The sequence below is a fragment of the Hydra viridissima genome, unplaced genomic scaffold (assembly GCF_058129835.1).
Source record: "Hydra viridissima isolate aposymbiotic clone 2 unplaced genomic scaffold, HvirCarnegie_v1 scaffold_1, whole genome shotgun sequence".
Lineage (NCBI taxonomy): Eukaryota > Metazoa > Cnidaria > Hydrozoa > Anthoathecata > Hydridae > Hydra > Hydra viridissima.
Window position 1 is genome coordinate 11,374,294 of NW_028324300.1, and position 15,961 is coordinate 11,390,254.

A 15,961-nucleotide genomic window follows, 5' to 3' on the forward strand; every position below is an offset into this window, starting at 1 on the left:
CATATAAAGAAATATCACCTCCAGCAGAGTTTTTTTTAAACACATAACGTGTTTTTATGATTCTCGTTAAAGTTCGTGAAAAAAAGTGAAAGAAAAAATGGCTGGCTATGGCTATGGATATGCTAACTTTACGAGTCAGCCCCAGCAATATAACGGAGGATCATTTGCGTCTCAAAATGCTGGAACTTATGGATATGCAACTCAGCCAGGTCGTGTAGTTCAACAATCAAACTTTCAAGCCACTAGCAGCGCTTATGGTCCAGCATACTCAGCTGGGGGACAAGGTCAAGCCTCTGTGCAAGCTGCGACTACTGGAGGATATGGCTACTTTCAGCGAGCATCTGAACAGAATCCATCCTACGCAGACTCTCAAAAGACAAGTTATGCCCCAACTCAACAAGGTTTGATTAAACTTAATTTTTATTTGCTTGCTGTTATAACTGTTAAATGACTTACATTTACTTTTTACTCAATAATTTTATAGTGTTTGCTTATGGTACTGCAAAGCCTGCAACTCAATATTCAGGGAATACTGTGGCTTACCAAAAACCCCAGAACTATTCTTCACAACCTAGTACAACATTCACTGGTTATACAGCACAACAGCGTCCCAACTCAAACCCACCGTCATATAACAACTCAGGTGTTTCTTATAACAAACCAAAAGTTAGTAAAGTTGTTACATCACTGTTTTCAGAATTTTTGATTTATATTTGAAATACATGATTGATATTGAAACCAGATAATAAATCCCCTTCAGTATTTCCATTTTGTTAACGTAATACATTTATGATCTGAACCATAGCATTAGTGTAAATACTTTCTGAAACTATTTGAATTTTATGTTTATTTTCAATGAGAAACTGACATAAGAATTGCAACAAACTTTTTTTTTCTTTTGTTTTAGTAATTTTTCACTAAGTTCAGTATTATTCACTAAAATACTTTGAAGAATTTAATTATGAATGCAATTTGATTGAGGCATTCAGTATTTTAGTGTAAAAATTATAATAGTTAAAAAAATAGTGTTAACTTTTTTCTTTTCTTGCAGCCCACTCCATCTGTTCCTACTAACAAACCAGTTACCCATCAAAATGCTTATGAAAAAGTGGTTTACAATGCTGCAACTAGTTTTCTTACTCAACAGGCACAAACTTCAAGACCAGCATGGCAAAAAAATGAAAAACCAACTTTTAAGTTGAATCAAAAAGGATCTTGGCCATCTCGAACCTCAAACCCCCCTAAACCACAGCAACTTCATTACTGTGAAGTATGCAAGATAAGTTGTGCAGGTCAATTGGTGAGATTTTGTAACTTTTGTTTTACTTTTATCGTATTTCATTAGTAGAAGCATAAATGGTAGTCCTTGACCTTTAAAGGTAGCTCTTGTGTTTTTCAAGGTGAAGAATAGTTTTTCAATAGAGTTAATTTACAAAGTTTACAGTTAAAATTTCCTTCTACTGTACTTTTTACAATACATGCAGTTTTAATATCAAATTTTGCCTAATATTAGCGTATTTGAAGTAAAACTTATGTGCTAAATTTACAAAATTTGATTTAATTCTATATTGTGTTCGATTCTTTCTTCACAGTAAAAAAAAAATTACTTATAGAAACTAAATTTTTTAATGAAAGTGTTCATATAAATTTACTATTGTAATTAAACTGAAAAGTTGTATAAGTTTTCAGTTTAAACTCTACTTTCGGTTTGTTCTATACAAAATAGATTCCTATTATAAATATAGAACAAACCAGAAGTAGAGTTTAAACTGAATGTATAGACAATTATCTGATTTTCATGTTTTAAGATTTTTTTTTTTTTTTTTTTTTTTTTTTTTTCATTTTAAACACACCTTTGTTGTTGAAAACCTTGATAAGTTTGCTTGTTGCTGTCTAATATTCATATATATATTTGGGTTACATTTCTTTTAATTCAAAATTGAAGACTGTTATATAATAAAGTTCATTACCATGGCCATAAAAATACCTGACTTGTTTTTTTCATCATAAAGCTTTGCTTTTGTAATTAAAATGTTTAAAAGTACAAAAACTTTACTAGACATACAAAGAACATCTTGAGGGACAAAAGCACAAAAAAAAAGCAAACTCTGCTGCTACCAGCGTTGCTAGTATGGCCCCTGGTACTTTTAAATGTGACTTGTGTGAGGTGATATGCACCGGTAGAGATGCATTTGCTGCTCATATAAAGGGATCTAGTCACACAAAGGTAACATTTACTTGTTATAAATAAATTATTTGTTACTTTTTGCCCAAAAACTCATAAAATAATATACTTTATAGTCTATTTTAGCTTAAATTATTTGTTTGAAAATTAAAAGATTTTGAAACAAGTTTTTAAAAAATGTTCTTTCCGTTTACTAAAACAGGAATAAAATGAGTTAGTATAAAAACTTTATAATAATAACAATAATAAAATATATTTAAATTTAAAAAATCTAGACCATGAAATTGCATCAAAAGCTTGGTAAGCCTATTCCAGAAGTAAAAGTTCCAGAAGCCAAAAAACCAGCTGCAGCAACTACTTCAACTACTTCTGCTGTTGCCACTGCGACAAGTACAGCATCAAAAGCTTCTATGCAAAAAGTTAATTTTGTCGGGGGTACTAAATTGAATTCCACGGGTGGTGAAGAAAAAATTGAGACACCGCCTGCTTCTTCTGTTCAAGACAATGGAAGTGAAATCCCTCCTGAAGGGGAGCCAGTGGGTAAATTGATTATTTTATGCAATTCGTATGCTGTTTATCTGTCTGCTCTAATATTGTTTTATAATTGATAATACAACACGTTTAAAGTTTGTCATGAATTTTCTTTTCATTTTCCTATGGCATAAGTTGTTAGGTTGTACAGCTTGTAGAAATATATACCAAAGAATTTTATTTCAAACCATTGCACAGTTCTTTGTAATTTCATATAGGTAGAGTATGGTGCTGGGAACCTTTTATTTTTTGTGGCTCCAATTTCAGATTGAATTGCTGCTGTTACTTCCTTCACTCAATCTGAAGGAAGTAACAATTGCAGAAACAAAATTCATTTTTCATGTTTTCTTAAACCTCACAAAACTTATCTGTATGTTTAAATGTTATGTTGTCAGACAAATTATTGTTAAATTTGGTGTGTCTTGTCACATAATAAAGATTTTATTTGCTATGCTATGTAACAAACTAAAAAATGTATTTCTTTTGTCTTGATACACACTAAGGAATTTGTTTATTAAAATTCTTTTTTTTAATATTTGAGTTTTTAATTTAAAGCAATATAAAGGATGATGCAAGATTGAATCTTTAAAACAAAAAACTTTTCTAGATTTTAAAAGTCTATTTCTGCTGCTGGATCACTTATTACGAACCTATGTAGTCATTAAAGTGAAAAGTCTATTTATGCCCTTTGCTTTCTTAGAACATACTATATTCAAAAAGGAAAAATAAATCCATAAAATTTTTTCTCTTTTTTTTTTCCAGGGATCCTGATTCTTTAGTTATTCTTTTCCTGGTTCCTGGTTTTTTTAAAATAACCAGGAAATTCAGAAACCTTAATATTTGTGTAATAATTTTATTTTTTGTTTTCACATTTAAGGTGAGACATATGTTGAGGATGTGAAGAGTGATCTTGGTAAAGTTATTGGCTTTAAATGCACCTTATGTGATTGTCGCTTTAATGATGTTGTTGCTAAAACAGCACATATTAAGGGAAGAAGACATCGCTTGAGTTATAAGGTAATTTTTTATCTTTTTCTTATTTCTCTTTTGTATTTTCTATTCCACTGTTCTATTCCCTATTTAATAATCCTTTTATGTGTGCAGTATTTTGGTTGTTTATCTGTTTATTAGCTTTATCTAAATTTGTGGTTGTTTGATTAGAGTTAATGTCTGAGAATACTTTTTAGAAAAAGGTTGATCCTTCATTGAAAGTTGATGTAAAAGGCAATATTCGTGGACCTAATGGTCGTTGGGGTCGTGGTGTTGATGATCGACCTCGTGCAACTGGGAACCAAGAAATGGTTTGGAAGCAAAGACAACAAGAACAAATGCGATGGGAACAACAACTTAGACATCGTGAAGATGAATTAAGAAGATGGGAACATGATGAATACATGCGAAGAGCTAGTGAAGATAGGTAATGACTTCCTTTTTTATGTGTGTGTGTTATTTAGTATTACTGCTTTAATAAATTATTAAATCTGTAAACACAGAAAATAGCGTCTTAATAGACATGTTTAATCACTGAACCAACTTTGCATTTATGTGCATTTATGTAGCATTTATGTGCATTAATGTAGCATTTATACAAACCAATCACTGAATCAACTTTGTATTTATGTGCTTTTATGTACCATTTATATGAACCAATCACTGAACCAACTTTGCACTTATGACTAATGTAATATTGTTTCACTAGTCTCTAATTATTGGGAAATTAAATAAAATATAAAAGCAATCATAAAAGGAACTGGCTCATTCAGTTTAAGATTAATCATTGATAAAATGTGTAGGATTTGAATAACATTTTCTTAGATATTGGACTCGTCCAGATCGTAACCGAATGCAGGAGTTAGAGTTTTATGAATGGGACCATAGAGAAAGACATATGGAGCCCCGGCCTTTGTTTGGGCAGCAGTCATCTGTAAGTCTTGTTTACAAAAACGTTAGCTATAGGTTTAAATAATTTGACAAATTTTTAACTTATGTCATGGTCACTTGAATCTAAAAACATGCTAGTGATCATCAAATATAAAGAAATGCCTGAAGGTCAAAATCCAGTTTAATAATTCCGTTGAAAAAACTTAGTTCAGTAGGAGGAACTAATTTTTTTTGAATGGAATTATTAAACTGGATTAACTAATTTGGTGAACATTGAAATAATGCTGTTTTAAACTTAAAGTTGAGGAGAATTATTTGTATGTTGATCTCATTTATTGAGCTCAATATATTTGGATAAGCACTTCTAAGTGAAAAGCTAATGGATGTTGCTAGCATCAAGCTTAAAAACATGTTAGGAATTTTGCGTGTGTTTTTTTTTTATTTTATCTGCAAATTGTTATTTTTTTTGTTTCGTCTGCTTAACAAAATGTAAGTTTTTTTTATCTTTTCTCTTTGCTGTTGAAGTTTTATGAATATTGAAAAGTGATTTTTTTTTTTAATTTAATTTTTTTATTTATTTATTATTATTATTATTATTATTATTATTATTATTATTATTATTATTATTATTATTATTATTATTATTATATAAATGTTATAACTTCCTAAATTCAAAGTTTAAATTTTACTTAAAACACAATTAAAGAAAAATATATATTTGTCTTCTGTTACTTTTTATGCTTGATGCCACTATTATTTGCAAGAATGGCAAAAACATTATTGAAATTGAAAATGTTTTATTTTGTAGATTTTAATGTTTTTAAATTATAGAAAAAACATTCCTAAAACATACTTAAAAACTTTTTAAATACACTTTTTGTTTTTGTGCTGATTTTGTTTTATAGATATAGATCAAACTCTTTTCTTTACAGGGTCCATCACAATCGCCTGATGACATATTAGTCATGTCCCGTCATAACGATATTTATCCTAGTGAAGCAGAACTAAAGCAAGTTCAGACAATCGTAGCCACTGTAGAAAAAGCTCTGAAGAAAATTTCCGATGCTATTGGAGGTATTCAAAGAATTAGTTCAATGATAGATATTGCAACCTCATATTTGTTCTTTGTAGTTTTAAGTTCTTTGATCCTTTTGGATAATTTTTTATGTGGGTTGATCTTTTTTTTTCTTTTTTTCTGTATAATTTTTTACACTAATAAGTACAAAAAGAATTTAAATCCTAGTTTGGCAATCCAAATTTATTTCTTTTAAACATTAAAAAAAATGCTGTGTTTTCATCATTTTTAGTGATCAAATTAAATAATCAGTTTTCAAATAAATTTTTCAGTAAGTTATTCATGATTTAAAAGACACTGTAAAAAGTTGATTGCTGCAATTATTGACATGATTTTATTAGAAATAAACTTTTTCAAAAGCTGAAAATATGTTGGATAACTATTTAGAACTATTAAATTTGTTTTAAGGTTAAAAAAGTATCCTTTAAAAAAAAGACCAAACTAAAAATTATTCTTCCAAAGAAATTTTTGTGTTTGTTAAAATTCTAAATTTTGTTTAAAACTTTTATTTGCAAACTTAAGTATGTACTGGTTTGATCTCAAAATACTGTTCGCTTTGAAAAGAAAATCCTGTACTTTTATGAAGTGTTTGGTTTTTATAGTAGTGCCAACAAACTTAAGAGTACTCAACTGAACCCATACAAGTTTATAAAACTAGTTATTTGATGTAGATCAGGAAGCTTATTTTCTGAAACACAATTTTTTTTTCCAGGTGTTGATTAATGCCTTTTTTCCAAACAGTGTTCAAATTAGTTTTTAATGACAGTTAAAGAGTTTTCAACGCCATGGTCTGCGAACCACTTAAAGCATCAGCTATTTGCTCTGCAGCTGACCTTGTTCTTTGATTGGGGTCAAACTGAATAGTGATCTTATCTCTCTGAAGGGTGTAATTTTCTATAATCTGTCATGTACTTTAATAAATATATTTGGCCATCAATATTACTTTATTTAGTCATCCCTTGCATTTCGTTTATGATCTTGGTCTTGGCTTGTTTTATTTTATTGTAAGCAACCATGTAAATTTTTGCTTAAAGCACCCCAAAGCAGTAGTGATGAATGATGCTGCTTTGTTAGTTACTCCATACCTCATAGTTGCTAGAAAAACTCAGTATCTAAATAATTCTTACAAGTTGAACTAGACTGAAGTTTGTTTTTTTTTCATTAGCTGAAATATTTTGTTAATTGTTTCAAGTGAATTGTTCCAAGTGAATAAATGCAATTGCTTTGTTCATAATTTCAAGAAATTTTGTAAAATCTGTATTGACTAAGTAAATTATCAATAGAAAACCCTACTAAGCTACAAGCACTTTAGACTATTTCAAAATTTTATATTCTACTGCATTCTAAATTATGTTTAAGACTTATCTATTTTACTTTTAATTATTTGAATATAGAGGAAATGGCAAGTTCAATTATTTTGGGTAAAATGATCTTTTTTCAAAGGACCTGCATCCCCTTAAGACATTTAATTTCTTTAAAAAACTAAGCTCATTTCTAATTCTAAAATTTAAGAAGTGCTTTTTGCCTTTAAAGAATGCAGGCTGCAAATATTTAAAGGTTGCACTTCAATATTTGTAATATATACAAATAGGAAGTTAATTTTGTTTAGGAAAGTGTGAATTCTGTTTTATGAAATTGCTGTTTTCTTTCTTTTTAAATTATTTGGTTTTGTTAAGTCTAAGAATATTTGTGTAATTTTAACACTGTAAAATGACCAAAATGACCAAAAAGGTATTTAACGCTTCTGTTATAGATGAAGATCAAAAAGAAAATGTTACCAAACCTGCTATAGAGATAAAAAAAGAGGTAACAGATTCTTCTAGTCTTGAACCTAAACCACTGATGAAAACAGATAGCAGCTCTGTGGCTATTCGCCAGTTAAAAGGTGTCATGAGAGTTGGTGCTCTTGCAAAAGGATTGCTTCTTCGAAATCAACTTAATGTGGAGCTTGTTGTTTTGTGTGCAAGTGAGAACATTCTTTCCCAAAGTTTTTATCATTTTTATTTGTGAAACTGTGTTTTTTTTTAAAAGGCATTCATTATGTTTAAACAGAACTTTAAATGCTTTTAGGTAAACCTACTGTTACATTATTAAAACGTGTTGGAAGAATGGTTCCAGACAAACTTAAGGTTGAATTATTTTCAGAGTTTTTATACTTAGAATGAGTCTCATAGTTTGCTTCAAGTTGTTCTTAAGAAATTTACTTGTTTTATTAATATTAAAGGAGGTTTCCCCAGATGAAAAGTATAATATGGTTATCAGTGTTGCTGAATGTGCTGTGATTGTGACATCAACAACTGAACCTAAAGCATCTGTAAAAATTGTACTAACATCTCCAATGGTAAGGGAGGAGGAAGATGAAAGTGCTGATAAAAAAGATGCTCAAAATGTCACATCAATAAAAAAGGGTACGATTTTTTAATCTTTTAATAACAGCCATTCTGCAGATGGTATGAAGGTTGTTAACTGTTTATTTATTTGATGCAGTAAAAGAAGAAATCTCCTCAGCACAGCACAACATTTCAAGTTCATTTAAAGAAGTTAATTTTAAATACCTTTTTGGTCATTTTACATGGCTTTTTTAAGTAAATCTTTGCTGTTAAAAAACTAATATATATTTATAAATCTTTTTATCATCAGAAACAATGATTTTCTCTTATCTTTTATAATTTTAAATGGCAGCCATGTTGTTCTTCAACCTTAAAGGTGAAGGGCAAACAGTCTGTCTTTGTTTTCTGTAAAATGATTATAACTAATGATGTAATCTTTTTCATGTGAATGTTACATTCGTATGGGAGAACACGAAATGCGCAGAAGAGAGTAGTTTAGTGAGGAAATTCTAACAGTGCACCTTTGCTCAATGGGACTGCATCGCTATTTTGTTGTTATTGCTTTTTCATTTTGGAATATTTTTAGGTTCTTTCTTTTAAAAAAAAAAAAAAAAAAAAAAAAAGGGTTATTTTAAAAAATTGTCTTTTCAATCTTATCCTGGTTTTGCGTAGTTGTTAAAAATTTTCTTTTCTTTTATGTCCCGAGCGTATGTGCTTTAATATGCTGTTAAATCCTCTCACTGCTTGTTTGATTAACAGAGCCTGTTCCTGATGATCCCAAAGATGTTTTGGACAAAGAGAAATGTCTACAAGCTTTAGCCGCCCTCCGGCATGCTAAATGGTTTCAGGTTCGATTCTTATGTTCACCTCCTTCGTTCAAATCTTTGTTTGGCAAAACTAAATTTCTTCTTGCTTAATAACAATATTAATTTTTGTTTTGTGTCTGTGTTTTTTTTTTTTTTGTTGTTTTTTTTTAATTTTTTTTTTTTTTTTTATTTTTTTTTTTTTGCTTGCTTTTGGAACTTATTTGTTATGTTTGCATTTGAAGCATATCAGTCTTTATAATAATTTGTTCAAATGAAAAGAGACTGAAAATATAGTTTTGCCCTAACAAAACAATGACTAACAAAGGCATTCCTCCTTTCTGTTATCAAGCGAAGAAGTAGGTTTTATTTTCTTATGAAACTTAGATATTCTCAGAATTGTAATTCTCAGAATTGTAATTCACAAATCAACTTTTTTATGTGGAGAAAAGCCTTTGTAAACCTATGAGGTGAAATCCACAACGTTTATGGAGGTATATTTGTAGAAGTTTCAGTTTGCTTAGCTTTTATTAATGTTTATGCTCCTTGCATCTTAAGACTTAAAAAAAATCAAATAATTTTTATTTTCTCTGATTTCATATAAAATGTAGGTTGTAATGTAAAAAACATTTGATATGTTCCTGAGTGAGGAACTGAATTTATTTCCTTAAGATAATAATTTTCTCGCTTTTTTTTCTTTTTTTTTTTTCTTTTTTGTTTCCTTTTTACTTATTTTCTGACTTATAAAAAAATGCATTCTAGGCGCGTGCAAACCAGTTGGCATCGTGTGTCGTTATCATTCGTATATTAAGAGACCTGTGCTCCCGTGTACCTGCATTCAAACCTTTAAACTCTTGGGCCGTCGAACTGTTGTGTGAAAAGGCAATTGCAAGCTATTTTCAACCTGTTGGCCCCGGAGAAGCTCTTAGAAGGGTTCTAGAGTCTATAGCATGTGGTATCTTTTTACCAGGTCTGTCAAGTACTGAAACAGCTGTAGTTTTAAAAGAACATTTTTCTATTTTTTCTCTAATCAAAAAAACAAAATTATCAAGAAAGATTTTGTCATATTTTATGACATGGTCTTATATACCAAGCAATCTTGTATGGATTGTCCTGTACTTAAATCCGCTTTTTATTTTATTTTAGGAGGACCAGGTTTATTAGATCCTTGCGAAAAAGCTAAAGTAGATGCTCTACAAAATATGGCACCACAAGAACGAGAAGATATAACGGCTGCAGCGCAAGTAGGGTTTTATTTCAAATAATAAAAGTAGCTTTTTTAAAACATTTAGTGTAAATATTTATCTGTTAAATTTGTTTTTATTCTTGCTTAACATAAACATCAACTTATTATTAGCATGCTCTGCGGCTGATCGCTTTTTGTCAGCTTCATAAAGTTTTGGGTGTGGAGCCTTTGAAATCACGAAGAGGAACAAAGAGGAACGCCTCTGAACTTGAAGATCATATCATAGAAACCAAGAATGTAAAAAAAGACTAGATTTTACTCCTCGCTTCATCGCTGGAGTTTTGAAATTAGTTTTCTATGTCTTTACAGATTGGTATATATGTGCCCATTTTCATTATGCGTTTCGTAATAAAATGTGCCTAACAGATGCCATTATCTTTTTGTATCGGTAAAAATAACTTTCATTCGATGATGCTCTGTAGATAAACTATGAAGTATGATGCATTAATTTTTACAATAGGACAACTCTTGTTCAGAAAACTGTAAAAATATTCGCACATAAATAATTATATATAAAATGTTTGCAGTATTTTGTCTAAATATTTTAAACTACCTAAATGTTATAGATTACTAAATTTTACACGTGACAAAGTGTTATAAAGAATTTGGAGTTATCTGAGATCTTACCAACATTGCCTTTCTTTTCTGTTTGACTTTCCTTAAGAATGTTGTAGATATACATGCGGTTTGAGAGGGTGAAAATAATCCAAAAATTCAGCACTAATATCCTTTGTGTGACTATTAATATCGATTACAGTTGATACTTTTTTTTTTTTTTTAAAAAAAAAAATAAAGAATTAGATTAAAGGAGTTTAAACTTTTAGTATTCTAAACTTTTTTTCTTCTTTTTTTTTTTTTCTCTTTTTACTTACTTTATTTGCTGTTGTATTTTGGCTACAGTTAAAGAATCTATAAAAATCGCAACATTTTTTTCCTCTGTAATCGATTTTAACAATCACAAAGAATATAAGTGCTGAGTTTTTTGTCTAACTTTAAGCGCGTTTTTTTTTTTTGTTTCTCTAAAGTATTTGCGTAGCGCATAAGTTGTAACACAACTAAGTTTAAGTTTTTATTGTATTGATTCCTTTTTGCTGTATGGTTTAGACTGTAAGGAATCACCCAAAATAGGTTAGACTTTAGTTTCCCTCTTGAAAAATTAAGTTTCTCAAACATGATTATCATCATTTGAATGGCAAACAATCACGTTATAGAAACGTATTATATTATCAAAAGTATCATCAATCTGAAAAATAATTTCTATCGCGTGATATTTAAAACTTTACGTTAAGAATTCAAAAAACGTAAGAAGAAAGCATTTGAGATCTTGCAGCTCTGAGATCAATCCAAATCCCCAGTCAATATTTTGAAGTTGAAAATCTCAATAATTGGAATCCTGATCCCTGTGTGATAGCCAAGGGTTTTAAGTAGATCAGTTCAGGCCACGCAGTTGAGAAGAGTGGTGCATATTTGAATGCACCAAACAAACTATTCACAATACACAAAACAAGATGAAGTATAGGGGGTGAAGTCACATCAATGACCCTAATGTGGTCTTTTTCTGGCAAGTTCGTGTTACGGGTTCATGAAGTTGAAGAAGTTTTTTTGCATCTTTTCTTGTTGATAAGTTACAGTTATTTAAATTTTTTTCTCAAAGATCCAAAGGTTGTCAGGCCTCCTCATTCAATCTCCTCATTCAATCAAGTTGTTTCGTTCAATCTCGCAAAAGAAGGTTGAGTACATTAGATGAATGTGCCTGTATTCCACAAACCAAAGTTCCTAGTTTTAGATCACAAGAAAGAAATAGTTGAAGCCTTTCTTTATGTAATTCATTTAGAATTTGGAAAACATTGGAAAATTTTTCAGATATATCTTTAACCATTACCACTATAAAAATTTGAAAAGGAAAGAAAAAGAGAGAGCACCTTAATGCTTTTTGTCTTATCTTCGTTACTTTAATGCGTTTTGAATGCAATAAACTAGTAATGAAGAAAAATAATTTTAAATATTGCAGCTTCTCGGAACTATAGAAGAATTGGATCGAGTTATTTTACTTTTTCTGTAGATTTATGTTTCTTTTTTTCAATTTTTTTTTTTTTTTTAATTTTTTTGGTCAAATAACTTCAGCTAAAAAAAAAAAAAGAAAAAAAAAAAAATGAAGAATGAAAAAATGAAGTTGCTCCATTTTTTTAAAGTGACTGCTTGAAGGCCATTTATTTCATGCAATAGAAAAACTTTTATGAGAAGTTAATTTCATGAGAAAATCTCTTCTATTACAGGTTTTAATGACATTCTCACGTGTTAAGCATTTCTCACTAAAAATCCATTGTTTGAATAAAACAAAGACTAGAAGGTGCTATGCGAGTCAAAGTGTTAAACTAACATACCGTGCTCTCATGTCTTGCAAAAATGTTTTATCAAATTCTTTTATCTTGGCTTCAATGCACAACATCAACTGCTTTTCAGTAGGAGTCGTCGATCCTCCCTCATACACTTTCTGAGCCAAACATCTATAAAAGTTTTCAATTGGTCTTACTTGAGGAAGATTTGTTGGGTTTATGTCACGGGGGACATACCTGACCTTATCATTTAACAGCATAAAATCTTCGTAGCATAATGTGCACTTGCCTAATCTAGCCAAAATAGATATTTTTCAACGCTATGAAAGAATAGGCTAACGTTTTAGCAAATATTCTTCAAAAACGTCCTGATTTATTGTCGGAGCATTGACTGATCGCACAAATACCTCAGAAAACCCTCCTTTCAGATTTCGCTATCCATACAAGTATGTGCTTCGGATATTTCTCTATATCTTTGTATCTTACTTCATCTGGACATGTATCTATATAACCTCTGTAAAATCCATCATTACCGGGTATTCTATCACACTAGAATGTGAAATACTTTTCATCGTCCTTAACAATCATATTATCTGACCTACAGATGATTTAACAGCTTTCGAATTTTTTTTTTTTTGACTTTTGTTTTATAATGAACATCTGTTTGAGTTGACGACGTATGGTTGCGTGACTTGATGAAAATTTTCGTGATGCTAGTTTTTGCAAACTTACACCAACCTAATTTTTTAACAGCTCTTTTGAAAATTCATATAGTTCCACACCTTCGATTAAAAATCTTTTTGTCGTTGTTTAATATCTTGACCTTCCCTGAATCTCTTGATATTATTGTAGATTGTAGCTCTTGTGTAACTCTCTTGCATGAAATGATTTATCATAATAGCATCTGTATCATCTGGATTTTTTACAAAGCAAGTTGTTTTTTTTTTCTTAAAAACTCTTTCTTGAAAATGAAGTTTCTTTTTGATTAGAATTTCTTAGATAATATTCCTAAGTCATTTGTTGCATGATTTAAATAATTAAGTCATTTGTTGCATGATTTAAATAATTAGAAATAATTCCACGTGATTTCAAAGTGTGGGAAAACTTAACTTTTGTCTCAATCCACCCGTTCCACCCGTTAATATGATAAACTGATTCCGAAGAAGTGGTGCACTCAAGAAACCTCTCTACCTCGCCCCCGCCCTCTCCCTAATCAGCAAATAAAAAAATTGTAAAAAGGTTTTTTTTAAAAAATTTTTTTTTCATCTAAAATTTTTTTCCATATTTATGTTTGAGCTTACATATTTCTAACTGTTACATAACAGTTACATAACTGTTATGAATCATTGAACAGTTTTCTGTTTTGTTTAGAAACTTTCATATAGAAAACCATTCGTTTTTCTATATGAAAGTTTCAGACTTTTTTAACAATCCTATTTAGCGTATGTCGCATTTTCTACTAATTCCCATTTATACAGGTTATTTACTTAAAAGGCTTGTCTTAAAGCTTAATTTTCTCAAAGTTTCTGACAAAGTTTTTAATTACTTTGTGACGTTACCGTTTTACTTGGCTTTTTTTTTTTTTTTTTTTGGTAAGATAAATTTCTCTGAAAGATCAAATAAAGAGATAAATAATTTAACTACATAGTTTTACATGTCATCAGAACGCCGTCAGAACGACGTTCCTCACTTGATCTATTTTTTCGTTTTACTAAAGCGAAGTTTAAAACTGCTGTTAAATTGTAATAATGGAAATTATCAACTGAATGAAATTATTTAACTTTCAGAGAAGATCCGATAGAGAAATTAAGAATTTCAAAAAAGCATCGGTTATACATCTGCATATTTCATAATCTTCTTGTAAATATCTATGCATTCTCTTGTAAAAATGCACCCATAGTTTTCTTATAAATATCCATGCATTCTCTTGTAAAAATGCACCCAGTTTTCTTGTTAATATACATGCATAACTAAGGATGGAAATTGAGTATCTTGTACCTAATAGTAACTTTAAACTACTATTTTAAAAGATAGTTGGGCAATTTACCCTCTTATGAGAAACTGGGAAAACTTCAAGAAGCTTTCTTCTTTCAATAATTTACTGCTATGGTGTCAATATCTTGATGCAGTTTTCCGTAAAAACATTTTTTTTCAAGTTTTCTTCGAAACTCATTCTGAAATGAACATTTCGACAACTTCATTTTAACATTCAGCATGCAAAATGCAGCACAACACTTTTTTTTGTATACGCGTTGTTTGTTAAGTATATTTATGTAAATGAATTAGAAAAAAAGAAAACAGATTCTTCGTGCGAGATGCTAAATAAATATAATCACTTGACGTTAAACCGTGCTAATTTGTCGCTTTCACCGTCGGAACTTGTGCATAGAGGTAGTGATGATTAATGCGAACAGAAATTCCCTTGTTTTATGAACTTTACACTTAAGTTTTTTAAAAACACGCTGATTAAAAATAAAGAAAACAAAAAAAACAACTTGAAAGTATTAATTCATTCGACGTTCTCTCCGACCCATTCGGCTTCATAAAACAAATTTCTTCGTGTACTTATGTTAATTGCATTTTCGATCAGAATTTAAATATTTATTCGATTTTTTCGTGAAAGGTGTAATAAAAAAGTTACCGCTAATTAATTTAAAAACAGGTTCGAATCGACTCGAGCTCTATGCCTTCAAAGCACTGATTTATTTAAAGTCATTTAGCGAGTTTAACGAACGCATTACGAAGGATGCGACGATAAAATTTAAGGCGTGCGAAATATCTAATACTATTTTTGAGTTGCGAATTAACCGCACTACCGTGTCGTTCCGTTAAGCTTCAAATTTTTGCTCAATATTTAGCGGAGAGTTACGCAAACTAGATACGGTACTCAGTAATTACGCATCTTTGAATGGGCTGCGCAAAATATTGCTGAAAAAAATATTTTTTTGCTTAAACGATCCTGATAAAAATAATAACAGCTCATTGCTAATTTTCATTGTCACAATTTATCAGAAAAATTAAATTCGAAAATGTCCGAAGAACACTAATGACAATTAGTTTTTAAGTTAGCGTAACTATTTAGAACTTTTGCTGAGTTTCTTGATTGGTTGAGTAAAAATAAATTCGATCGGAAATTCAGAAATAAAAAAAGACCGAGTCTTCGATAGAGGATATGTGACGAAAAAGAAGATCGAAGGATATTTAATCCATTTCCCACACCAAATACTCTTTAAAAACATTTTTGATTAAAATTAAAAACATTTAGTGTACCCACACAGTCACACACACTCACGCACATGCACACACACACACACACACACACACACACACACACACACACACACACACACACACACACACACACACACACACACACATACAAAACAGCTAAATTGAATGAATGAGGTTAGAAATTATTCCCAGTTTATAAATTCCCTTAAGAAAATGGTTTATAATAAGGCCCTTGTGAATCATCGATTGCTTTGTACCTAATTGTACTCTTACATGGTATCCCACATAGTAAGCAATCTTGTTTGTTAAAAAGGTTTGTTTATAAAGTCAACTTTTTTTAATT

At 30.1% G+C, this 15,961-nt stretch overlaps 1 protein-coding gene across 2 annotated transcripts; it reads left to right on the forward strand.

Annotated features, from left to right (window-relative positions):
* Window positions 1-42: 42 nt before the first annotated feature.
* On the forward strand, window positions 43-10,681 carry LOC145188001 (zinc finger RNA-binding protein-like). Of its 2 annotated transcripts, XM_090093898.1 has the most exons (16): window positions 43-401; window positions 485-666; window positions 1,052-1,300; window positions 2,060-2,227; window positions 2,461-2,725; window positions 3,594-3,733; window positions 3,904-4,133; window positions 4,532-4,640; window positions 5,530-5,671; window positions 7,426-7,638; window positions 7,743-7,801; window positions 7,897-8,080; window positions 8,762-8,850; window positions 9,568-9,775; window positions 9,952-10,049; window positions 10,163-10,681. In XM_090093898.1, the coding sequence occupies exons 1-16, from the start codon at window positions 98-100 to the stop codon at window positions 10,301-10,303; spliced, it is 2,781 nt and encodes a 926-aa protein (XP_089950024.1). In that variant the 5' UTR covers window positions 43-97; the 3' UTR covers window positions 10,304-10,681. The 2 variants fall into 2 exon arrangements, 1 of the variants encoding a protein (XP_089950024.1); XR_016454444.1 differs by lacking the exon at window positions 8,762-8,850.
* The last annotated feature ends 5,280 nt before the right edge of the window (window positions 10,682-15,961 follow it).

Excerpts from the sequence above, each read along its gene's own strand:
- LOC145188001 (XM_090093898.1), top strand. The coding sequence starts at position 98 with ATGGCTGGCTATGGCTATGGATATGCTAACTTTACGAGTCAGCCCCAG. Across the intron at positions 7,639-7,742 it reads GCTTGTTGTTTTGTGTGCAA|GTAAACCTACTGTTACATTA; the intron begins GTGAGAACATTC and ends AAATGCTTTTAG. Across the intron at positions 9,776-9,951 it reads ATGTGGTATCTTTTTACCAG|GAGGACCAGGTTTATTAGAT; the intron begins GTCTGTCAAGTA and ends ATTTTATTTTAG.